Source organism: Aspergillus karnatakaensis, assembly GCF_047715665.1.
Source record: "Aspergillus karnatakaensis strain CBS 102800 unplaced genomic scaffold BJY04scaffold_2, whole genome shotgun sequence".
Lineage (NCBI taxonomy): Eukaryota > Fungi > Ascomycota > Eurotiomycetes > Eurotiales > Aspergillaceae > Aspergillus > Aspergillus karnatakaensis.
Genome location: NW_027395714.1, coordinates 631,184 through 655,205, shown reverse-complemented (window position 1 = coordinate 655,205; position 24,022 = coordinate 631,184). Strand labels below are relative to the sequence as shown.

The following is a 24,022-nucleotide window of genomic DNA, read 5'->3' as shown; positions in this document are numbered from 1 at the left end:
ATGATTCCCATCCGGCAGTCTATTAAAATCACACAACCCATAGCATGAAAGCGGAGAGGCGGTTGAGCGTAGAAACAATACAAAAGATAATGGTAGAAATGAAAAAGAGCCGTGCAACACCCGGAATGAAGACCCTCACCGAGGTGTCCCATTCGCTGAGCCTGGCTGCTCAAACCCCGTCTGGCCCGGCGTGACACCGTAGCGATCGGCCTCGCTTGGTGCTCCAAGGGGTTGGGAGGGGAGTATAGGTGTCGACTGGGGCGACTGCTCGTAATAACCTCTCGTCGCGCCGTTCGTGCCTTGGGGGTAATTGCGGCTCTGTAAGGGTGGAAGGACCGTCGAGCTAGTAGAGTACTGGGATCGAGGATACCCCTGTTGCATCATCGCTCTGGTCGAATCCGGGGTCTGTGCAAAAATATACACCAAGTCAGCTTATTCTAGGAAATAATCTGGCCCCGAAGAACTCATACAGGTGTGCCCGGTTGATTCACCATTCCCAGAGACTGCATCGTTGCCTGCTGACTGGACCGGCCCTGAGTCGCAGGATCTTGCATCTGGGGAACCTGAGTAGACGATGGAAGCCCGTATGACATCTGATGGATAGTAAGTACTTTGCTGCCAATCGTCCTCGCTCTTTGGGCCTTGGGGTCCTTGATCGGCGAGGTTAAAGAGGACCTGAGGTTGACGAACCGCGTAATCGGGAACTCCGGCGTGACCTGACGGATATCCTGGCATCATCGGGTTCGGATAACCACCTGGCTGCCCATACATGGCTGCAGTCTGAGGGTATCCCTCCATCTGGCGCATCCGTCCGTCTGCGTCGTAGATGCCCCGGGTTCCAAAGTCCATAGAAGTTCTCTGACGTTTAACAGGCGCATAATACCCCCCGTACTCTCTATTGGTCGTCTGGTATGCCGACGCGGGATAACCACTCGCAGGAAGCTGCATGGACGGTCGTTCCGGTGAACGTGGTGGAAGACCCTGCGAAAACTCTTCAGGTCGTGGTGCCGATCTCTTTCTGCAGTCGCTGTTAGGTTGAAATCACCACTTCAGCCAGTCTCCAAGTTTCACTCACATTAGTGTTCGAGGCTCCTTTCGAATCCGAAGCTTCACTCCTTGGTCCGCAAAGGATCTGGAAAGAAAGGTTGATTCGGCCATTCCGGGAAAGCTCTTCGGCGGCGAGACTTGACCTTATCAGCGCCAATCGATCAATCAAACGCAGAGTCGGGGAGAAAAAACTTACCGGTGAATCGATCTGACAAGACTGACTTCAAGCACACGACCTCCGTTCTAGAGCCACAATATCAGTTGAACGCTCAATTCGTTCGCCGCGAGCCAAAGCTCAAGGTTGACCTACTTTCGCATTTCGAAAAGCGTGAATTTCAGCCGATACTCTCCCTCGATCTTGATTGACAGGTCGCCCCATACGAAGAATCCACCGTCTAGATGACAGATTAGCCTGCTACTGTTCTCCCTGCTTCTAGAAACAGCAATTTACCTGTGTTGTCCACATCCTTCAGCCGGTGCAGCGAAGAAACCAAAGTCCCAGTCAAAGCTGTAGACGGCGGGATGGCAGCCGGCGCATCATCTTGCTGATCGTACAAACTGCAGCACATGAAAAAGTAAGGACTTTGCAGGTAATGTCTAGCATCGCCCTTCCGTTAGTAGCTAGATCTCACCAGCAAATAAAGATCCTGCAACTTACTGAGCAAGGTAGGTCGTTTCGTCCCTCACTCGGATCTGCACAATCGGCGGCGGGTCAACCGGCTTGCGCTCTGCAATAGGTCAAGCCCGACGGTCAGCTGTTGCTCGTTCGTTCGAGTGCACACAGCGAGCTAGAACGAGCTCACGTACCTTTCTCCTTCCCCCCGGCCACTCGCGCCCTACTGGGGTTTTGGCGGACGATCAAGTCAAAGTCATCGCTGCAAAGTAGTAAAGTTAGCTTATTGCAAACTAAAAAGTCCAGCGAGTGTTGAAGGTGCTTCAACGCTCTGACTGGAGCTGGAGACGCACCTCTGAGAAGGTCGGGACAGGGAAGGATCAGAATAAGTGGCCGCACTCATCAAGGCGAGCTCTGTGAGAGAATACTGGCAAGAGAGCCGAGAGATCCAAAGGACGGGATATCCGCCAGGAAGAGTACCGTGAACCAGAACGGGGTTGAACCGGGGCTCTGCTGCGAGAGTTTAGGTAGTTGCAAAGAAGAGAAACGCAGAGCTAGGGTCGGCGCAAGTTGACGGGAAAGTGGAAGCAGAAGCAAGGAAGCGAAACCCTGGGACGCCGAAGAGAAGCTGGGTCGTTAAGCTGCGGAAATGATACTGTAGTGGGGAGTCGAGATTGGAGGGGAGGAATTAAAGATGGGCACCGCGGGTAGTATGATTTGACGGGAATGAGCCAGCCCAACTGCAGGCGGAACTCAACTCAACTCAACAAGCTTGATGCAGTGGAGCGGGAGGTCAAAAATGAAGGAGTGTAACGTCCGAAACGAGAGAGTGAGATTGAGGGTTGCTTGATGTACCGCAAGCGGGAAAGTTGGGGATGGGGGAGTGTCGTCAGGACGCAAGCGGCACTTGCGATGAGAGCCCGAAAGACTCGAGAGTCGAGCTGCTGCTGCCCACTAGGAGCACGGTTCCAGACAAACTTTAACCCCAAGCAGGCGGAGGAATTTCTAATTCACCACAATTTCAAAGTCAAAAAAACTACACCTTAGAGTCTTCGACTTTTTTTCACTTTTTTTTGGGATTTTCCCGTCTGTCTTTCTTGTCGTCTTTCCACCGTTAATTTTCGCTCCCTCGTGATTTTCAAGTCAGTCAGTCAATCTTCCCCTTTGTTTCTCAATCACGCTGCCTTTTTTTATCGAGCTTCAACTGCTTGACTTTCCCTCGAAGGAAGAAAAATGATGGAAATGTGGTGAAGCTGGTAGAGGAGCCCCGACCGTGCGGCTCGACTATCCAATAGCACTGCAAATTCAGATCGGTAAAACGGGTTGCAGATGAGGTCAGGATCCAGACATCCAGTATCAGGTAGTAGTAGTAGTAGCAAGAGTGAAAAGGCGAGCAGTAAGTGGCGGAACACACGGCCACGCGATGATAAGACAGTAGCTGAACGATGGGTCTGGAAGTCGCCTCCGGAAGAGTCGAGGTCTCTGACGCACAGAAACTAAAAACTCAACAGCCCGTGGGCTTAACAAAAAGTCATAATCTGAATCGTCGAATGATAGGCTCAATAATAATAATGACGGCGGTGTCAAAAAGGGTTTCCGGCTCGAATTTTACCAAGATCGATCAGACGACTTGCGACTGCGCTCAGCCAGGCAAATAATCCTGAGTGGAGCTGTACCAGACTCGCCCTCCGAGGGTGTAGTAATGAAAAAGCAGTCGACAGAGCACTTGTCCCCAAACTTTCAACTGCTTTGTCGCTTGTCGTCAGGCCGACCACGGTTGAGTAGGCGGGCTAAGTGTATATCAAGTGCTGATGATCCGTCGTGAACCGCAGGACCATGGAGATGATGCACACATTGGCAGGTCCCAAACGGCTGTTGAAGATCGGGAGGGGAAAGCCAGAGAAAATTAGGTCGGTTTTCAGTTCGGCGACCTGCGCAAGCCTGAAAGTCTACCTTGCCTAGGCAGATCGCCTGACGACCGATCGAGCTAAGCACCAAATCCACCGCGTTTGCGGGCAAACCACAACGCGCGACTCAGTCGCTGGTCCAAGCACGCCCCAGTCCACAGGTCTAACGGCTGGCCTGTGTGCCAGTCGAAGATGGAGCCCGGCTATGCAGGTGATCAGGTCTTCTGTCCGCCACAGAGGGTCTGCAGCCTTCCCCCGTAGATACGTCTATCCGGGGCAATGGGGGGTTTTCCCTCTTGGTTGTGCGCGCAAATCTAGCATTCCAGTCAATGAATCTTCCATCTATGCAGTGCCCAGTAGAAACAAGTGCCGTTGCCGCGCTGGTTGGGTCTGTGTTGTACTTACCTAAACTTCGATCGTACTTCATGCGCTATGAGCGGAAAGCCTTCAACGTAGATATCTCCTTCTTCCCGAATCGGTCCCTCCCCCACCTCCTGGTCACCAACTCTGAAGGCCCTCCCTACACTCCAGAATCATCATTAGCCACTGAATCACGAACTGAGCCAGGTTGTCCTAGCGAACTACTTCTCCAATTCGTGGAAAACACAAACCTTATTTCGGTTGTCGAGTCGATGCGGCGTTACAGACAAAGAAGAAACGAGCAGTGCACGGGCTCAAATCCGCCCTCAGAGAAGTCGTTGGAATCTTGTGAGGTACCAATCACGTTCTTTATTTCTGAAAGGCCCGGTCTGCAAGACTGTCGTGAGCAGATTTCTTTCAATGCGCCACAGCTGCCCCTCCAGAGGCCGACAAGCTCGAGTCTCACGGCCGCCTTCCTCTCACTTTCGACAGTCGTATCTTCTTTCTCCGTGGAAATTCCGTCGCAACTCGTCGCCTTGGGCCCCGATCGATAAAATGCCGTTCATAGATGGTAGACAAACCTGCACAATTGCGAAGAAGCTTGCACCTCCAGCCGAAGCTCAAAGCGAAGAAGTCGATTCGCAGACAACTCAAGCTCGCGCTCAGAGCAACAACGCAGAGGTCAGAAGAAGACGAGGGTAATAATATAACCATGGCAATGTTAGGTTCTCTGAAGGTAGCCTAGGCAGAAAAAGGTAGTGCGAGTGGGACTTTTCTCAAGGTGCAGTCGTGGAGAGAAGTTGCTGTCGAGTCTCGACACAGCTGGCTGCGCCTCCTGCGGTCGAGGGATCTAGTGCGGTAGATGCATCACATCGCCTACACCTTAACACACAGATTGCAGAGATCTGCTGCCCAGAAATAGAAGTGATCTGTTGGAATGATTGGTTTGAGCTGCGCAGGCTTGTTAGCTTGAACTGTCGGCAGACTCGGCACCGATCGGTCAATTCGATCGATACAGCATCGAGATGAGCGACATTGATACGAGACATAACGACGTTCTCAAAGGTCTGAAGAGAGGGATCCTCGTGGACGAACGCCAACCAACCTTTACCTGGTCCAGATGTTTTGGTGATCAAGGGCGGGCTACACTGCGACCCATGCAGCCCGAGGGACTCTTGATCACATTGAAACACGGGTCCTCAGGTACCTTCAAGATCTCTTGAAAGGCTGAACCTGCTCGCTGGGTCGATCTGCGAGGCTGCGCAAGTTGGCGACGGACTATCGGATGCATACAGGACACGAATCCCAGACTCTAACAGGTGACAGCTGCATCTAGCCGCATAAGAGGGCTTTTGATAGTTTTTGTCTCCACAGTCTTTCGGTTTGAACCGGGAGAATTGTCCAGACAGTGCGGCCCATGCCGATAGACGTTTCTCTACCAGTGGCCGGAAAGTCAATGTGTCTTACCTGGATTCCAACGCGTCCGTGACATCAGGATTTTGGAACGAGATTACCAGTGTGTGATTCCACGAACAGCTGATGTGACAGCCGCGCAAGAGCGAGATGAGCTAAGGGGACCTAGGTCGTTCAGGGCTTGGTTTCCTGCAGGATAGAAACCAACAACTTACCCCTCCTTTACCATTCCCCTCTTTTGGAAAACACAAGGAGAGAACCAAAGAGAGAAAAAGCATCAAAACCGGACTATCGAAACGGGATAGGAAGATGTTAGCGCCCTATCATAATTAGTGCTTCCAGTGCTGCATCATTGCAGGTCGCAGCAGCCGATTCACCTGTGAACGAGACTCGTCGAAAAGCAGCCGATGTCAGGAAGTTAGCTCCAACTGCACGGCTCTATCATCCGCCACAGTTATGGCTTGCACCGTAAGTTGATGGTGACCAGAGTGCTCTAGCGCAGAGCATATGGTTATGCCACGTTCCGGTGGAGAGCGGGCCTGAGACTGCGCATTCAAAATCCATACATCAGGCACACCGTACGAGGAAAGGAAACCAGAAGGGAAGAAAAGAGGGCGAGAACCATTCGCTGATCGACAGCCGCCAGCGCGGTTCATAAGGAGAACATTGCGCAGGGCACTCTCCTGTCAGGATCAAGCTAATTTGCGCCAAACCAACACCGAGACCAGCTGTGTGGGTTCGCCAGCAGAATCAGTCAATTCCCCATCAAACGGCCTCGAAATCGCTACATCAGCTGTCGCTAATGACAAGAGCTACTTGTTTAGCAAGCAATATGTCTTAATTATGGACATGTTCCAAAAGCCACCAACTTGTTTCTGAAACACAGTACGGCGAAGAGATGCTCTGTGGCAGCTCACCTAGGTTGTGCGGGTCGAGAAAATGCACGATGAAGTGTTTGCGGGACTAGCGGTTGCCTGTCCCTCCAATCTCGTCAGCAGACAAACAAAATTCTTTAGCATTATTGCAACGAGAAATCATTGGGACCATCCTGATATGATGCGAAAAGTCCAGCCCAAGAGCGATCGCCGAGCAACTCCATGATGAACCAGAGTTGCAAAGGGCGCTTAATTACGCTTCCGTTATGCTTAATCTGGCTCTCGGGATCGTACCAAACTTCCTGTGACAGCGCTAAGCGAGACCCAGCCAATATAGAACCGCCGACCGACAAAGCCTTATTATTAGTAAGTATCTACTTGCTGCGAAAGATGCGAAGAAATCTATCTACCTTTAGAAGAACCGTATTTCTTCTGACCACCAAGGAGTCCCGTCAGTGCGATGAAACTACCCCCGTACTTAACTCCCTAGTATCAGACCTCAAGTATCGACCGAGAATTCCGTGCGCGACAGATCCAAGATCACCACCTCTGCTTAGCTGTACAGTACTTTAAACAAGATGCATCCTCTCGATGAGCAAAACAGCAGTATCTCATAGGTAGAACCCCACCCAATAGCCAACGCCATCTGCATATACCTCAATTTAGACTCCAGAACTACCGAAGCGCGCATTCCTGGATATCTCACATCACAGCCCAACTGTACTTTTGCATGCATCCGTCGGACCTGTCTCCGGACCCGCGCGCGCCGCCTTGCATCTACGATTCCAATGCACAGGCCCAGCCGCCCAGGGTGTCAGGGATTCAGGGATTCTCGCCTCGCCCGGGCCTCGCCGTCTCAGCGATCAACATCTCCCGGGCCCGGGATGGGGCAAAAGTGATAGGTCACAGATCTCCCAATCTCACTGCGTCGTGGATGCAGCGCTGGCATCCTTGGCGCCGGGGGTGAGATTCCTGGTTTTCTGCTCTATCGATTCTGCCTGTTTATTTGCTGCGGTTGCTTTTTCCGATTTATGCATGGTGCTGAGAGCGGATGGTTGTGTGGAGTTCAGGGATTTGGGGGAGGGTTGTGTGAGAGGGCGGGTTTGGGGTTTGGAAGGGCCCGAAGGGGAGTTACTAGTTTGCCTACGTTGGTAGGAGTGACAAATTCTTGATTCAGAGCGTTCGGAAACGGTGCCTAGGATGAAGGTACAAGTGTGCTTGAAGGCAGCAGTGAGCTGCTGCTAGGTGTATTAACGGTAGAGATGAATATCTAGATATATACAACACTCCGCTCCGAAACAATAGTAGTACATCGTATAGGTAACATGAGGGTAAAAGTACATGGCCGAAACTCCGTCCAATTGAGCATCTTATTCTTCTTTCTCTTTCTTCACGACGGGACTCATTCCAAGCGGGACACGCAGGAAGGTCTCCATGAGGAGCGCTGCGGCAACACTGACGTTAAGGCTGTCGACGCGGGCCGGGTCCGGCGAGATTCCAGGGATTATTCGTGCGCCGGGGATGCTGACGATGGAGTCGGCATGTGATAGAATGTGTCGACTGAGTCCCGAGCCCTCGTTGCCCATCATAATCACACTGGGAGCATTGCCGATGAGGCCTTGAGCAGGCTTTCCCTCGCCTCCAGGCACTAAATTGCGGGCGTGGAGGGTAGCGGGGTCGTAGAAGGATGACTCCATGTTGGGCGCATCGGCGGCGTAGAATCGCCAGCCATTAGCCTTGGATTTCTGAATAAACTCTACCTCATTCTTGACGGTGAGCAGAGTCATGTTCTCGGCGGCGCCGGCGGAGGCTTTGATTGTGATTGGGGTGAGAGGCGCCGAGTTTCGTCCGGCGAAGACCACGGCATCAACCCCGAGATAGTAGGCAGAGCGGATAATGGCTCCGAGGTTTCCTGTATCGACCACGCCGTCAAGTAGCAGGACAACCGGATACCTTGGCTCCTGTTGAACAAGAGAGATGGTCATGGGTATCTGGTCGTTAGTGCCATTGACCAACGCTTCTTCGCGAGTTTGCGGTGAAAGTTCGAGGCGGAAATGGTCTTGCTCGAATTCAAAGGGCTTGAGGGCCCTGACTGGTGTTTGTGGAAGAGGCGATGCTTCGAGGATGCAGCCATTGTGGGGTCTACCTGAACTCATCTTGTCCAGTAATCGACTCCATTCGTTAAAAACTATTTTGACTTTGACATTCTTTGCAAGTGCGAGTTTGTGCAAGACAACCCTTGTGTAATCCAATGTCTCTTCGTCGGCCTGGAACAGATAGAGCTTATATAACTGGCGCTTGCTGCAGCGCAAAGCAGCTTCAACGGCTGCTGTTCCATAGATAAACTCTGACGCCGGAGTAGTATAAGGGATTGTGTCTGGGGCTTTGACGTGCTCCTTCGCACGTTCGGCCCTTCCAAGCTTCTTGTCGGATGCCTTGCGGGATGTTGGTGTCGTATCTCGTTCTGATCGGCCTGAACTGCGCTGCGGTGATGGCCGGCGTTCTTCCGTAGCACGAAGGTCACGGCCGGCACGCGACCTCGTTTCGTTCGATTCGCGGTCTGCACGCCCCTTGAAATCACGATCAGCACGCGGTTTGAACTCGTTATCGATTCGTTGTCTCGATTCCTGAGGCTTTGCGCGGAAGCTACCCGTTCTAATAAATTCCGCCTCGTCAATCTCGCCCGTGGCAGCCTGCTCACTGTCGTGCTTGGCTTTCCATTCTAGTCGCCTTTTCTGGCGATCTGTGAGAGGTTTCGGGGGCAAGTCATATCGTGACGAGCGACCTTTCCCAGCTGGTGAGCCATGCCCCTGGCGCGATCTTTGATGTTCTCGAGGCAGTCCTCGAAAGCTTCCCCTTTGGACAAACTTGTCATTTTCAAAGCCAGAGTCTGCAGACCCAGAGAAGTCTTCGGTCTCCTTGCGTCGTTGTCTTGCGCTCCGGAAGTTTCGCGTCTCTGGCGGGTCGTCTGTCGCCCGCGAACGATCCCGGTTCTTCTCAGCCAGAATTCGGGGGTCTCTGAGCCTCTGGGACCTGCGAATGCCACGGCCGATGGCAGTATTGAGCGAGGCGTATCTGAACGTCGTCCGCGGAATTCCTACTGCGACTGGCATCCGCAGCGACGTCCGTAACGTCCTGAATGGAGATTGAAGAGACATGATTGTCTCTATACTCCGTAGTTTCTCCAGAAGCTTGCGGAAAATCTGAGGCTGTCCTTAGCATATTTTCTCTTATCGCCGATAAGATAACAGTCCGCTTCAACATTGATCCGTGTCCGCCATCGCGTCCGGGCTCGCGTCTCCAACACCAAAAGATTGCTCGTTGACCTCGGGAGTAAATTGGCGATACCAGCTTTAATGTTTTACTTTTCCTTATCTCTCTCTTTTCTTTGTTCTTCATTTGCCCCTTAATCAATTTTGCTCCATTGCTACTCACTCAATAATCACTCTCGATTTTACCCCGGCTTCAGCACAAAATGGAGAACTTCGCTTTCTCAACATGTGCCGGCAGTTGGGGAAACCTTTTTGCTTACTCGACGAAGAAAGAGAAGGATGAGCCCGAACTGAACGGTCCTGAGATAGCTGCTGTGGAAATCCCGTTCATTGCTGGCCTTAGCGAATACGAGTGGCTCCCTGGACACTTCCAGGTTCGATACATCATCCAAGAAGTTTCACTGGAGGACAGCTATGAACCCTCATATCTGGTCAAGCTAGAGAGTCGCGAAAACGAAATTGTTAGTTTTACGTGGTCAGACCCCAGCACCCCTTGAGTAACCCATAAATTTCTATCTAGATCAGCTCATCGCGGCTTCAGACGCTCGGAAACGGTATAGAAGCACTTTCCACTTTCCAGAACTCACGAGTTAAGTATCGCGCACCTTCTACTGAATCGGAATCGGAGACCGAGCCGGAGGTTGTTGGGCACGAAGAAGAGGAGGAAGATGAGGTGGAGTCCAGCTCTCCCGAGCCAACGTTAGAACACGGCAGGCCGTCGCGACGAGCCAAGAAAACCAAATTCCTGGAGTTTTTTGGCGCCATTAGCAGCGATGACGAAAAGGCAAAGAAGTCGGATTCGAGTGACGATATAATTGTTACCACAAGGTCGAGACGACATGGGGCCAAGAAACGTCCACAGTACCGAGACATCATGGATAGCGACTCCGATTCAGGTCCGCGCAAAGGCACAAGAGTCTCAACAAGAGACCGCAAAGCTCTGCGGCATAACCTGCGCGAAGTGTACGAAGATGATATATCCGAATACGAAGCTGTCTTGTCGAAACACCAGAAATATGTGGGGGCTAAAGAGAAGTTTGAGAAGATGCCATCAAGTGATCCATTTCGACAAAAGCACCGAACGACCTGCGAAGTGTGCTCTATCAAAGGAGACCATCCCGACAAAGGGCCGCTTGTTTTCTGTCAAGGATGTACTGATGCGTACCATCAGGTCTGCCTGGGCCCACGTACGGCGCGAGATCATCTTGTCACCAAAGTCGCAAGCGATAAATTCATCCTTCAGTGCCGTCGCTGTCTAGGAGCGGCTCATGCAAAAGATCCAAAATACCCGCATCAAGGATACTGTACTGGTTGCAATAAGAAAGGGAAGATGTCGGATCCTCTGAGAAAACGCCTCTCATCTAAAAAAGAGCAGCAACTACGACAAGAGAATGGTGGCGAAGATCCTATCACCACAGTTGGCTCATATCTCGTCAACAATCCAGAAAACCTTTTCTTTCGTTGCAGGGCTTGCCACAGGCCTTTCCACTTTGATCATCTCCCAACCTCAGGCAACTCTTCCTGGAAGTGCCAGGATTGTCTTTTGTTACCAGGGGAGGTTAATGCCCTCGTCGCTTGGCGGCCAATAAGTTCTATAACCAAGAAACCGCACAAGGCTTTAGAGACAGAGAAGGAGTATCTTATCAAGTGGAAAGAAAAATCCTATGCTCATTGTACCTGGATGCCTGGCAGCTGGGTCTGGGGTTATGTTAATCCAGTAATGCGGCGCGCCTTCCTCAGATCAGACAAGAGCCAGTTACCACGTATGACGGCAGAAGAGGCTATTCCAGACGATTATCTGCGGGTCGATATCGTTTTTGATGTGAAGTTTGGCGATGATGACCTACATATGTACGGTCAAGACCTCGAAGAGGACCTTGAGCGGGTGGACTACGTCTCTCAGGCATATGTCAAGTTTAAGGGGTTGCCTTACGAAGACGCAGTTTGGGAGGTGCCACCAGAGCGCAGCGACTCAGAAGCGTGGAATGATTTCAAGGCCGCGTACGCCGATTGGGCTAAGAAGCCAATCATTGGTACGCCCAACCAAGGGTCTTTGCGGAAACACCTTAGCAACGTCAGGAAGCAGAAGTTCAAGTCAAAGGACACCCAGCCAAAGATCATGACCGGTGGCGAGATCATGGATTACCAGCGAGATGGCTTAAACTGGTTATACTACCGCTGGTTCAAGCAGCAGAATGCTATTCTCGCTGATGAAATGGGTCTCGGGAAAACTATTCAGGTAATAGGTTTGCTGGCAACCCTCATTCAAGATCACAAATGCTGGCCGTTCCTCATCGTTGTACCGAACTCGACATGTCCCAATTGGAGGAAGGAAATCAAGACATGGGTTCCCTCACTCCGAGCAGTTACATACTACGGTTCTTCTTTGGCCCGCAAGCTAGCACAAGAACACGAAATGTTCATAAGGGGTGATCCTAACCTCAGGTGCCATGTGGTCATAACATCATATGAAACTATGGTCGATGACTCTTCTCGACGTGTGTTGTCAAAGATTCCATGGGCCGGACTTATTGTTGACGAAGGGCAGCGACTGAAAAGTGACAAAAGTCAACTTTACGAGGGACTATCAAAGATGAACTTCCCGTTCAAGGTCTTGATGACTGGTACCCCATTGCAAAATAACGTCAGGGAGCTTTTCAATCTCTTGCAATTCTGCGACAAGGCTAATGACGCCGAGAAGCTGGAGGAGAAGTATGGGACCTTGTCGAAGGAAAACATCCCGGAACTTCACGAGCTGATTAGGCCCTTCTTTCTGCGTCGGACAAAGGCTCAAGTTCTCACTTTTCTCCCTCCAATTGCACAGATCATTGTTCCCGTCACGATGTCTGTTGTTCAGAAGAAGCTGTACAAGTCGATTCTCGCAAAGAATCCCCTGCTTATCAAGGCCATCTTCCAAAAATCTGATGAGGGCGATTCCCGACTGAAACAGACGGAACGTTCGAATCTGAACAATATTCTCATGCAGCTGCGAAAGTGCTTATGCCACCCTTTTATCTACAGCAAAGCGATTGAAGAACGTACTACTGACCCTGACATTGCTCACCGAAATCTAGTGGACGCTGCTGGAAAACTTCAATTGTTAGAGTTGATGTTGCCAAAACTTCAAACTCGTGGCCACCGAGTTCTAATCTTCAGTCAATTCCTGGAAAATCTAGATGTTATGGAGGATTTCCTTGATGGGCTTGGTCTTCTTCACCGGCGCCTTGACGGCAGAATGACCTCCTTGGAAAAACAGAAGATGATCGACGATTACAATGCCGAGAACTCGCCATATTTTGCCTTCCTACTCTCCACTCGATCGGGAGGAGTGGGAATCAACCTTGCTACTGCAGACACAGTCATCATCATGGATCCAGATTTCAACCCGCACCAGGATATGCAGGCCCTGTCTCGTGCTCATCGGATAGGGCAGAAAAACAAGGTCCTTGTCTTCCAGCTCATGGTTCGAGGCAGCGCCGAGGAGAAAATAATGCAGATCGGCAAGAAGAAGATGGTATTGGATCATGTCTTGATTGACCGTATGAACGCCGAGGATGATGACGGAAAGGACCTAGAATCCATCATTCGCCACGGTGCGAAGGCTTTGCTTGATGATGATGACTCTGGCGACGTTATTTATACAGCCGAATCTGTCGACAAACTTCTCGACCGCAGTCAGGCGGAGCAGGCTCAAACTCCGGATGAGAACGCCTCTACCTCTGAGTTTAGCTTTGCTCGAGTTTGGGCGAACGAGGCCGGAGGCCTGGAGGATCAGCTTCATGTCACAGAAGAAGATCCCGCCATGAGCACACACACTTGGGAAAAGATCCTTCAGGAGCGTGAGCGCGCTGCAGCTAAAGAGGCACGAAAAAAGGCAGAGATCCTCGGTCGTGGTAAACGTAAACGGACAGCTGTTGACTATAGCACCACTGAACCTGATCCGTCACCTGCGAAGCCGAACGCCAGTCGCGAGGCTGAGAGTGATGCTAGTTTCGATGAAGATGTGGAGGCAGCGTCAAATTCTGACTACAGCATGGACGAAGCAGTTAGTGACCTTGAGGGCCCTGTAAAGAAACCCAGGGGTGAGTTCTATCCGACTTCCAGCCGGCTCTTTATTCCTAATTTGTCACAGTCCAAGGTTTCAAGCGGGTGGTGTTTCCAGAACTCAACACGCCTCCTCAACCACCAACAAATAATAGCACGGCGCTAAATGGTAAGGTAGACCGAAATGAGAGCCCTTGCATGGCCTGTAGCCGTGTTCACGCTCTTGGTTCATGCCATTTGAAAGTGGCGGGAGTTGAACACTGTGGCCTCTGCGGGATTGCGCACTTTGGTTTCGCTCGCACCTGTCCGCATCTGAAATCGGACACCCAAGTTACCAGGATGCTCGAGGCTTTGAAGCAGAGCACTGAGGATCGACATTTGGTTGCCCTGGCCAAAAAATACTGCTATGGAATCAAAGGCGACCTGGCACAGCGCAAGAGGAGAGTCTCTAGTAAAGCTGCAGGAGGCGCAGGGGATAATACCGCAGCTCCCACACCCCCTGCACCAAATAACGCTGCTGTTGGGGTCAATATACCTCCCGCCAAACAACCGGTCATAGATCTTACTGGACATCCAAACAGCCAGGGACAGCTTGGTCCCACAGCACCCGTCGGGGATCTTGAGATGTACAGTGCCTTGAACAAATATTTATCTACGAAGAAGTGATTGTTTCGTTTTAGACGGACACTTCGTTCCACATTGGCGAATACTCGGGTCAGAAGGCGTTTCTACATCTGGTGTCAAGGCACTGGGGCGGCAGCATTTTTATTGTAGATAGATACCACGATACCATTGAAGTCGTTTGGATTACAGAATCATTCAATTGCAAGCCAAATAATAAACCAACAGCAAGCTTCGCGATATCTCCTGCATTTGAACCTCATATGGTCACATGGGCCAAGCTATATATACCATTTATCTACTACCCGTACCCTCCTTTTGCGACTCCATCTTTCCTTCTTGTTGTTCACCTTTCTTGGCTCAATCGTCAGCGAACAAGGTTTCCGTTTGATTGCATCATCTACTATTTACTGACGAGGCTCGCCGCATGGCGTTTGAAGAAGATCAGGGTATCCTAACTTTTGCGTTGCCAACAGCGAGGAAACGCCACCGTATCCACGTTAATATCGAGGTACCTTTGCCCCCAATTGCTGGGAGTGTATCAGCATAATACTGCAATTTTGACAAGCCGGTTGTACTACCTTGCTTTTAGTCAGAAATCACACCGATCATTCGAGAAGCCTTCGACAGAGACCTGAAGAGAGGTAAAGCACGAAATTGGACTGAGCTCGAGGACCTGCTTTCCAGAAGAATGGATACATACGCAGAACAGAAGGAAACAACTAGGGAAACAGCAGTTAGGATGGCGAAAGGAGAGAAGGCTTCCTGCAGCCAGCCGGGGAGATGGTTGTACTGGCCAGCTAATCAACCCATCGACAAACACTGCCAGCAGAAGTGGACCACTTCCTCTTTTCTCTTCTCTTGAACGTGGTTTTTTCTCTTCTTTCTCTACTCTGTTTGATTTTCTGGTGGTGAAATCTCCACCTTTTTCTTAGATTGTTTTGTGAATTGCTTTCTTTTTACTCTTTCAATCAGACTGTATAAATCCTCTGCGCTAGAGGATGCCTGTGAAGACTTCTGCTTTTACTATATATCCCTATTATTTGCTTCATCCTGCTGATTATAGGCAGAAAGAGAGAGAGATAGAAAATCCCCGCATACTTGGTGCTGGCTACTACCGCAACCGCCACTGTGAGAGTGAATCTATCATTAATGCGCGCATTCTCTGTTCAGTGCCCTGCTTTAACGAATGGCATATTGCTATTGTGCGGACCAGAATTCATTTATCAGACAACCGCAGATTTGCTCATTGCTTGACCTTATATTTCTTTCTGCCATCATATTCTTCGTCCCCTTCATTTTCCTTCTCCTCCCCAACTCTTGAGGCCTCTATATCAACATCGTTCTTCAACTACTTATCAAAACTGATATACCTGCTTTTCATTCTTCACTCTACCAGCACTCTTTCTACGTCTTTTAGCATAGCGTCATCATGTCTAATGTCCTACGTGCCCAGTTCTTCTGTTCTCGCCCCGACGGCACTCTCACCCCCCTCGTTGCAGTGGACGAACTCCCCGCCAACATAACTATCCGTGGCGTCCCTCGTGTCTTATCCCCGGGCGAGACTCAGGGAATGACTAGCCTGGGCTCTCTTAGCTCACGCGGTCAGTGTTTCACTGTTGAAGGTGCTGCAGCACCAGCGAGCCGCCCTCCTTCCACCGGCGCCGGCGCCACAGGACACCGTACTCGGGGCCACGACTTGCACGCTTCCCTTCTGAGGATGATTGCCGACGAGAACATACCTGCAAACCAGCGCATGGCCCTGAGCTCCATGATGCAGCAGAGTGTCTCTTCCACCTGGCATGGGAATAACCCTTCGACTGCTGGTTGGTTAGTACCAAACAACGGTGGCAGCCCTAACACTAGCAGCGGCCAGCAGGTAAGTTATGCTTTAGGGTAGGGATGTCTAATCGTGTTTCTAACACATGGCTTAGACACCTCATTTTCGTAATATCAAAAAGGAGTACTGCTCTTACTGGATACGCCACGGGGAATGTGACTACCAGCAGCAAGGTCAGTGTGAAACACCACTCATGTAGCTCCTCAGACTAACTAGATGGCAATGCAGGATGTCTCTACAAGCACGAAATGCCTCATGATCGATCGATGCTGGAGAAGCTCGGCTTACGCGACATCCCCCGCTGGTATCGCGAGAAGTACAATATTGCGAGTATCTTGCCTAACGGACATGGTCATCCTCGCTCTGCTTCCGTAACCACTCAGCCTTGGAAGGATGATGGAAATTTCAAGTCAATACAGTATCCTCCTCAGCTCGGACCTAACACAGTGAGCGAGCATTCCGAGCTCGAGAAAGCGGCGAAGCAAAGGTCTACTTCTTACCTTCCTGCCCAGCAGTACCAGCAAGCAGCTGTGATCCCAGGAGCTTCCCAAATGGCTTTCCATTCTATTGCTTCTCCCACTGCTCCAGTTCCCCAGTCACAGACGCCTATCCCCTCACCTGGACCAATCAGCGCTGGTAACAAAAAGATTGACCTTCTCTCTTTTGATCATGGGGACTACTTGTCAAACAACAACTTCCTCCGCCGTCCCTCCAACGAGATCAGCTTCGAAGCACCCGGAAACCCCCACCAGGAGAGCCTAGTTCGTAACCTCCATTCTCTCTCCCTTAGCTCCAATCCTGTTGGCCCCGGCCATGCAAACATAGACTTTCCCCACAGCCCTTTTGACTCTACGGTGGGAGCTGGCCGTTTCAAGAAGTCGAGTAGGGCTCCTCGTCTGTACCAACCTCGTCCCCAGGATGCTGTTCCGGACTCTGGAACTGAACTAGCCGATAATGACTCTATTCGTGTGTTCCATAACCAGGCCACAACATCTTCCAGCGGCGCGTCAGCTACCTCCAAAACCACCAACTCTCATCTGGCCAGCCCGGTAGCAGATGCTGCCCGCGGAAGCATTACCTCGGAGCCTCCTACTCGTGGCTCCTCTCCTGCCGCCTTGTCCTTCGGCGCCAGCCCTGGCATCTTTCGCGGCCGTGGGAAAGACAAAACCCACCGAAAGCCCCCCGGTGTCATCGGCTCTAAAAAGACCTTCAGAAAAAGGTCCACTGAATCATTCGAGGACGACATGTTCTGTCACGGAAAAAAATAACTGCCTCTCTCTCACCGCTTATCTTCCAATAAGTGCTCACCACAGGCTTCGATATAGTTTCTTTCAAACGAGCGAACGTGAATCTGTTTTTCCTTCGTCTCTGCAGCAAACACATTTAGGGTACCAATCGTTTCGACCAACCCAACGATGATCTGCAATGACACAGCATGATACCATACGGTGGCCACCTCTCGCTTAAATATACTGTATCTACGACGTTGCGGTGCATATGCTGTATATGAGAACAGTGCAATGTGGGCAGTTTGGAGCCGGAGTGCGACATGATCCACGACGAGACGAACGTTTCTTTTCTTCTCTTTTTTATCTACTGGAGCGAGACGGCCGATGTATGTTCTTGGGATACAACACGAGGTTTGCATGCACCCGTGGTTGGGCTATCTCGTTCGACATCTAGTTACATGTTTCGGATTTTCCTGTGATTTTTCTTCCGCTTACCTATTTTCCTGTTTCCTAATTAATTACAATAAGCCCCAATTGTCTGTCGAATCGTTCTTTTTTTGTTCCCTTTGCGTTCTCCTCTCTTTTCCATTTTGTTTTTCCGGTTACGTGGGTGTGAATGTGTACTTAACCGGAGGTTTTCGTTTATATCGTGTTCGGCTGGGGATGGATATCTAAATGTTAGAAACTGGGAAAAAAAAAAAGAGGAATGCGCCGACTGGAAATTTATGGGTCTATCAGAGTTGTTCTGTCATTAACATCACGAATACAAGGATGGTTTAGTATACTGCGAGCCGATGTAAACTCAATGTAAGTAGATTGCTGGCTATTGTAGCAAGGCAAAGCAGGGGAGGTATGTAGGGAGCCAAAAAAAATAGTAGTATAGTACATTGACATGAAATAAGTCTAAACAACCCTGCGCCATCCTCGATACTTCGAATATCCAGCAGAAATGCAAGAATATAGAGATTGTACAATGGCCATGTTCATCGACCTGCGGGTAGATCTGCAACTTCTAGCCCCTCCCCTAACGCTTAGCTCCAAGCTTTACGGCAACCTTCTCACGCTCCTCTGCAGCCTTGGCTTTCAAGGCCGGGTTCAGACTAGGGAGAATGTTGATAGCCTGCGAAACGACCTTATCACCACTGACGATGCTCTGCCTCTCCGCCTCGAGACGCGCCCGCTCCGCACGATTAGCCTCGAGCTGCTTCTTGCGCTGCTCCGTCATAATCCACTCCTCTGGGAACCGGAGCCTCTTCTTCGCCTTGTGGTAGCGGAGGTCGAGAGGCACGTCTGCGAAGGAGTCACCTTCTTTGGCCTCTTTAATCAAGGTGCCGATGATGTCGCCTAGGTAGCGTTTGTTCTGGGCGCGGGTATCAAATTTCTCGCATGACATGCGGACGATGTCTGTGTCAGGGTTGAAGCGGGTGTGGACAAGCTTGAGGAAGGTTTGGCGCTGTTCTTCGGAGAGGTATTTGGGGACGAGATCGCGGGAGCTGAGTTCGACCACGACTTTGCTTTCGCCGGGGTGGGACTCGCCCATATATGTGGTGTAACGGAAGCGGAGGATGTGGGATTCGGGAGGAAGGGTGAAGGGTTTAGCCAGTTCTATTAGCTGTTAGTTGCGCCGTCTTGTCCTGGGCACCATAGATAGGGGGCTATGCTTACTGCTCAACGATGGCATCTCCCAAGCAGCGATCCGAGCATACTCTCTCACTTCGCGGTGCAGCTCGACCTCCGCATGGGCCATGGAAGTAATATCATCGTCGTGATAGTCATCATTATCCTCCCACAGACCGAACTCGTCATCTTCGTCCTCCGCCCAAAACCCACGGACTTTCTTTTGCTGCTGGAACCAAACCGGCGGTGGATCCCGTCTGTGCATCTGCTGGAATTGCTTGTCAATCTCCGAAAACTTGGCCGCCCGCGACCCAGGGTCGTTGAAGTGTGCCACGGCCCTGCGGTTTTCCGAGTGGAACGCCTCCTGTTCTTCCGGAGACATCAGATCATACATCTGGCGCTCCTCCTTGGTTAGAATATCGAGCGAATACTCCGGCGCTGGCGGCAGATCGTCCGGGCGAGGGTCTCGCGAAGGAGGAGGAGGCACGGGGTCCTCGGGCATGCGTGTCGGGGCTGTGAGGGAGAATTGACGGAGTGGTTGTTGAGTAATTGGGCCTCTCCGGGCCATTAGGCGGGTGGAACGGCCCAGAGACCTTGCTAATGAGGCCATTGTGTGTGGGAATTGGCGCTGTCCTGCTGCTTGTCTGGAGAGATTTCGGCCATGTTTTTTTGCGGGAGGTGAATTTGGCTTGGCGGCGCTAGGCTGTTTTAAGATGTCTTATGATTTCCGGGTTACCGTTCCCCATCTACTGTCGCTTTCTCTAACTAGTTACTTATCTACCACTCTCTCCAACTGTTCTCTATGAGATGGTAGTGTTCTGTCAATCTTCTACCTGCTGATGGGTTAGAATACCTTTTTGGACAGCATTCTTGGGAATGTTCTGATCTCGCATCTCGCCAGTTGTGAAATTCTGTGAGAAGCAACAGCAACCATCGCCATGGCACAACAGCCCCGAAAGCTGTGCTTTGTTACTGTTGGGGCCACAGCCTCCTTCCATCTTCTTCTGCAGTCTATCCTGAGCCCAGGCTTCTTGAAAGCTTTGCATAGGCATGGATACACTGATCTATTCATACAATATGGTAAAGACGGGCACCAAATCTTCGACCAATTTGTCGCAAACTATCCTCCTGGAGACCCCAGTCGACATGGCGTTAGAGTAGAAGGCTTCGACTTCAACCCTGCAGGCCTGGACAAGGAGATGCGCCTGGCCAAGGCCAAGCCATCAGAGAAACGAAGCAGCGGACTTGTTATTAGCCATGCCGGTATGATTCCAGTCCTCCGGAAACACTCCGGATTCAACTGACTGGTATTAATACAGGCTCTGGTAGTATTCTAGCGGCACTGAGGTTCGGCGTCCCGCTCGTCGTCGTACCCAACCCCACGCTTCAGGATAACCACCAGGAGGAGCTTGCCGAGGTTCTCCAGGACGAAGGCTATGCCATTTGGAGCCATTATAGGTGCGTTAACGGCTTCCTGATTGCACCCTCGACGTAATACTGACATTGCATAGAGAGCTGTCTGCTGCACTTGACAGAGCCGAGACCCTGAGGAATAGGATGCTTGATTGGCCCCCCGTGTACGCCACTCACGAGAAGCAGCCCCAGAGCCTGGAAGGCGTGGTCTCAGAGGAGATGGGGTATTTGGATTGAAACCATTGGCATGATTTTGGTTGTTCTGACTGGTCGGCACATGGAATCTCATTTGCACTTGTTATTTGACGTATTACAAGAAGCTTATATGCAGTATCTGGTATCTAGAATACTTTGAATTAGTTGAAAAATGCCGAATATAGAACGTCATCGAGTGTGTGCAGTGGTGCCTGGCGAGTACCTATACTCCGGCAGAGTGGCCCAAGCTTCTGAGGCTATCTCCCGATTTGGTTGGTCCCAATCAACGCCCGCGCAGAAAAGCCTCCTGTTCCCTTCACAAATAGCCCAATTCTCACTTCCTACTCTATCTCTTGAAAACATCTCGACTACTGAGGTGTATTGCCGCCCCTTCTCCCTTCCTCCGCCTTACGTGTTCCCCGAATCACCCTCCCAGGCCGCGGGGCCCGCCGCCTCACAAACAAAGCCGCGCTCCTCCCAAAACACCTCCCCGATCCTAATCCGAACTTCCTACGCATTCTCTCCCCGCAATGACTGAAGCAACTCTTCACAACGCCCCGATTGTCATCGACAATGGCAGCGGTACCATCCGCGCCGGTTTCGCCGGCGAGGAGATCCCCTCATGTTACTTCCCATCGTTTGTCGGTCGGCCAAAACACCCGCGGGTCATGGCCGGCGGTCTAGAAGGCGACGTCTTCATCGGACAACGGGCACAAGAACTACGCGGTCTCATGAAGATCAGATACCCTCTAGAACACGGCATCGTGACGGACTGGGACGACATGGAGAAAATCTGGCACTACGTGTACGAAAACGAGCTCAAGACACTCCCCGAAGAGCACCCGGTTCTCCTAACCGAGCCGCCGCTCAACCCGCGCAAGAACCGCGATATAGCCGCCCAGATCATGTTCGAGACGTTCAATGTGCCGGCCTTGCATATGTCTATCCAGGCTGTCCTGTCGCTCTATGCTTCTGGGCGGACGACCGGTGTGGTGCTGGATTCAGGGGATGGTGTCTCGCATGCGGTTCCGGTGTTTGAGGGGTTTGCGATCCCAAATAGTATCAGGCGAATTGATGTTGCGGGGCGAGACGTGACGGAGCAATTACAGCTGCTGCTTCGGAAGACGGGGAATGTGCTGCATACCAGTGCGGAAAAGGAGGTGGTGCGGATGATCAAGGAGAAGGTCTGCTATGTGTCTCTGGATCCGAAGCGGGAGGAGAAGGACTGGGTGAACAGCTATCACAAGTCGGACTCGAAGTACGCGGACTACGTCTTGCCGGACGGGCATAAGATCAAGGTACGTTCAAAAGTCGGAAGAAAGAAGCACAAGCTGATAGGTTGCAGATTGGAACGGAACGCTTCCGCGCCCCTGAAATTCTCTTCGAGCCGGAGCTCATTGGCCTCGAATACCCCGGTGTGCACCAGATTGTCCAAGAAGCCATTATTCGTACGGATCTCGACCTGCGAAAGTCGCTGTACCTCAATATTGTCCTCTCCGGCGGTTCAACACTTTGCAAGAACTTCCCTGATCGATTGATGCGCGAGATTAAGCGACTTGCCGTGGAAGACATGAAGATTCGTATATCTGCACCTGCAGAGCGCAAGTACACTACCTGGATTGGTGGCGGCATTCTCGCCGGATTGAGCACGTTCCGAAAGGTAACGTCCACGCTGAGTTCAACGAATGTGCGTACTAACGGTATACAGATGTGGGTTAGCGCCGACGAGTGGCATGAGGACCCTGAGATCATTCACCGGAGATTCGCCTAAGCTGCTTCGCTAGTGCGACGCCGAACCTAGCTTAGCTATGCGCCTTGAGCGAACTAACCATGCCACAGCAAGCAAACAAAAAACAATCCCCGAGGACACCCATGGATACTTCAGTAGAAGACCGATCCACTTGGCTTTATCGCGGCAGATGGAATACCGCCGCCTTTGATACCCCATCTCGTTTCAAGTTAGCCCTTTGCGCCGCTAGATCAGCGATTCCTGTCAAGAAACAGGGGTCAATCACCTGCACAAGCAATATAAATGCAATTGCGATTGCAACATACATGCATAACATATCAAACAACTCCTACACCAATACACTTTAGCCCTTGGTTACGCATGCGGACGATTCCATCATCGACTCGCGGCATTTTCTCATTTTCATCCTGGCAGATGATCCCTATCTTCTTTTTCCTGGTAACTTATTCTTGTCAGTTGGTCGTGTTATGTGCAGCAGCTGGATACCATAGACCTACAGTAACCCACCTTACCCTGGCTACATACGTAGAAGCGAAGCCTGTATGTAAATAAAGGAATCTGAATTGGGATAGAGAATATTGTCCACAGGTCCTTCCTACCTTACAGTCGTATACTAGTCTTCAAGTGTATATAACCATCAAGCTCGTCGTTTGATACGGACTGACCCTTTGGGTAGTCCCTCCTTCGGGGCCTGGTTGTAACTCGTAAGTAGCTACCTACCTGCCTCTCGTGAATAACCCTAAGTAACCTGTATACTCTTACTACAGAGTACATAGGTATCAATGTTCCACAACCCAGACATACAGTCAAGTCTATTATATATTTACTATACTATATAGTACATACTAATAATCAGCGAGCAGAGTATCAGTACCCTGTCTTGTATTATCCCCTCTACACCGATATACCAAGTCCGCCATTCTTGTTGGGCGGCAGGCCCTATCCACCTCCAGCTCAAGTGGACCCTCCACGATCATGGTTCGTGTGTGCGTGTTTTTTTCTGACTTTTCACCTGATCTAGTTAAAGACTGTCACTGACTTCCTTCTTGATGACGAGGTTGTAATCAACAGTAGGTAAATAGGCAGACGCAATACAGCTATTTCCTTGAGGCTTGCAGTCTTGTCTCTTTTCTTTTCTTTTTTTTTTTTTTTCGAGGCTGTGTCCACCCATTGCCTGCGCATGTCCGGTGATCAGCTAAACAACGGTCGGTACCTATGAGGTGGCGTCATTGATGATCGACGTCTGTCCAGTGCCCAGTGCCCACTCACTGCCCAGGAACGATCTCAATCTGTCACAGGGTTTCTTTATATAGAAGCTAGTAGCAAAAAGAAAACAACAGACTCTATAGTCTTCGAGAAAGGGTTAGGTGAAGAGATTGGTTCTGGAGGAAATGGTTTGTTTGGGTGGGTTTGATATTGGATGCAAAGATGCCAGCTAGCTAGATACATGGATGGAGTGTGGAATAGGTTGAATTCCGATATGCAATGCAAATTCAAATGCCGACTCCGTCACGCAAGGGTAGACTTGCAGAGTGAGATTTCAGTGTACAGTGATGTTCCCGGATTATCATCAGGTAACAGAGCAGAAACAGGAGAAAGTGTCCAGGAACTGGGGTATCATTTTTTGGTGAGGTGGTTTGGTGGGCTGAAGACGGAGTGGTAGTGTCGAATAGATGAAGTATCGAGTTGGATTAAAGACGTAGTGGATGGTTAGGTTGAAAAGGAAATTGGAGAGTGTCGACAGAGGAAAAGAAGCGAGAGAGATCAAGAACTTTTTTGGGGGGTCGTGAGTCATGTAGTCGTAATGTTGAATCCAAACGCCGCTA

The 24,022-nt window shown here is 50.8% G+C and overlaps 9 protein-coding genes across 9 annotated transcripts; 6 read left to right on the top strand and 3 right to left on the bottom strand.

The window, feature by feature from the left end:
* Positions 1-135: 135 nt before the first annotated feature.
* Positions 136-2,063, bottom strand: vosA (the record flags this gene model as incomplete). The annotated part of the gene is made up of 10 exons (XM_073714757.1): positions 136-405; positions 471-593; positions 691-1,018; positions 1,076-1,184; positions 1,244-1,290; positions 1,394-1,442; positions 1,499-1,644; positions 1,706-1,775; positions 1,855-1,922; positions 2,014-2,063. The coding sequence occupies 10 exons, from the start codon at positions 2,061-2,063 to the stop codon at positions 136-138; spliced, it is 1,260 nt and encodes a 419-aa protein (XP_073576864.1).
* Positions 2,064-3,814: 1,751 nt separating this feature from the next.
* On the top strand, positions 3,815-4,731 carry BJY04DRAFT_177151 (uncharacterized protein). Its single transcript, XM_073709565.1, has 3 exons — positions 3,815-3,881; positions 3,973-4,087; positions 4,179-4,731. Exons 2-3 carry the CDS (start codon positions 3,993-3,995, stop codon positions 4,627-4,629), a joined length of 546 nt encoding a protein of 181 aa, XP_073576863.1. The 5' UTR covers positions 3,815-3,881; positions 3,973-3,992; the 3' UTR covers positions 4,630-4,731.
* A 2,854-nt stretch (positions 4,732-7,585) lies between these two features.
* BJY04DRAFT_213011 (TrmH family RNA methyltransferase) lies at positions 7,586-9,373 on the bottom strand (the record flags this gene model as incomplete). The annotated part of the gene is made up of 1 exon (XM_073714756.1): positions 7,586-9,373. The coding sequence occupies one exon, from the start codon at positions 9,371-9,373 to the stop codon at positions 7,586-7,588; it is 1,788 nt and encodes a 595-aa protein (XP_073576862.1).
* A 317-nt stretch (positions 9,374-9,690) lies between these two features.
* On the top strand, positions 9,691-14,197 carry BJY04DRAFT_213010 (putative chromatin remodeling complex subunit (Chd3); the record flags this gene model as incomplete). Its single annotated transcript, XM_073714755.1, has 3 exons — positions 9,691-9,948; positions 10,008-13,569; positions 13,620-14,197. The coding sequence occupies 3 exons, from the start codon at positions 9,691-9,693 to the stop codon at positions 14,195-14,197; spliced, it is 4,398 nt and encodes a 1,465-aa protein (XP_073576861.1).
* Positions 14,198-15,584: 1,387 nt separating this feature from the next.
* On the top strand, positions 15,585-17,260 carry BJY04DRAFT_213009 (uncharacterized protein; the record flags this gene model as incomplete). The annotated part of the gene is made up of 3 exons (XM_073714754.1): positions 15,585-16,031; positions 16,087-16,165; positions 16,221-17,260. 3 exons carry the CDS (start codon positions 15,585-15,587, stop codon positions 17,258-17,260), a joined length of 1,566 nt encoding a protein of 521 aa, XP_073576860.1.
* A 763-nt stretch (positions 17,261-18,023) lies between these two features.
* BJY04DRAFT_177137 (mitochondrial 37S ribosomal protein mS35) lies at positions 18,024-19,469 on the bottom strand. Its single transcript, XM_073709564.1, has 2 exons — positions 18,887-19,469; positions 18,024-18,826 (listed from the first exon to the last, which is right to left on the bottom strand). The coding sequence occupies exons 1-2, from the start codon at positions 19,446-19,448 to the stop codon at positions 18,246-18,248; spliced, it is 1,143 nt and encodes a 380-aa protein (XP_073576859.1). The 5' UTR covers positions 19,449-19,469; the 3' UTR covers positions 18,024-18,245.
* A 116-nt stretch (positions 19,470-19,585) lies between these two features.
* alg13 (N-acetylglucosaminyldiphosphodolichol N-acetylglucosaminyltransferase catalytic subunit ALG13) lies at positions 19,586-20,813 on the top strand. Its single transcript, XM_073709563.1, has 3 exons — positions 19,586-20,101; positions 20,158-20,296; positions 20,350-20,813. Exons 1-3 carry the CDS (start codon positions 19,777-19,779, stop codon positions 20,486-20,488), a joined length of 603 nt encoding a protein of 200 aa, XP_073576858.1. The 5' UTR covers positions 19,586-19,776; the 3' UTR covers positions 20,489-20,813.
* On the top strand, positions 20,794-22,348 carry BJY04DRAFT_45957 (actin-related protein ArpA). Its single transcript, XM_073720435.1, has 3 exons — positions 20,794-21,744; positions 21,792-22,106; positions 22,155-22,348. The coding sequence occupies exons 1-3, from the start codon at positions 20,977-20,979 to the stop codon at positions 22,215-22,217; spliced, it is 1,146 nt and encodes a 381-aa protein (XP_073576857.1). The 5' UTR covers positions 20,794-20,976; the 3' UTR covers positions 22,218-22,348.
* A 1,149-nt stretch (positions 22,349-23,497) lies between these two features.
* On the top strand, positions 23,498-23,975 carry BJY04DRAFT_45951 (uncharacterized protein). Its single transcript, XM_073720434.1, has one exon. The coding sequence runs from the start codon at positions 23,617-23,619 to the stop codon at positions 23,857-23,859; it is 243 nt and encodes an 80-aa protein (XP_073576856.1). The 5' UTR covers positions 23,498-23,616; the 3' UTR covers positions 23,860-23,975.
* The last annotated feature ends 47 nt before the right edge of the window (positions 23,976-24,022 follow it).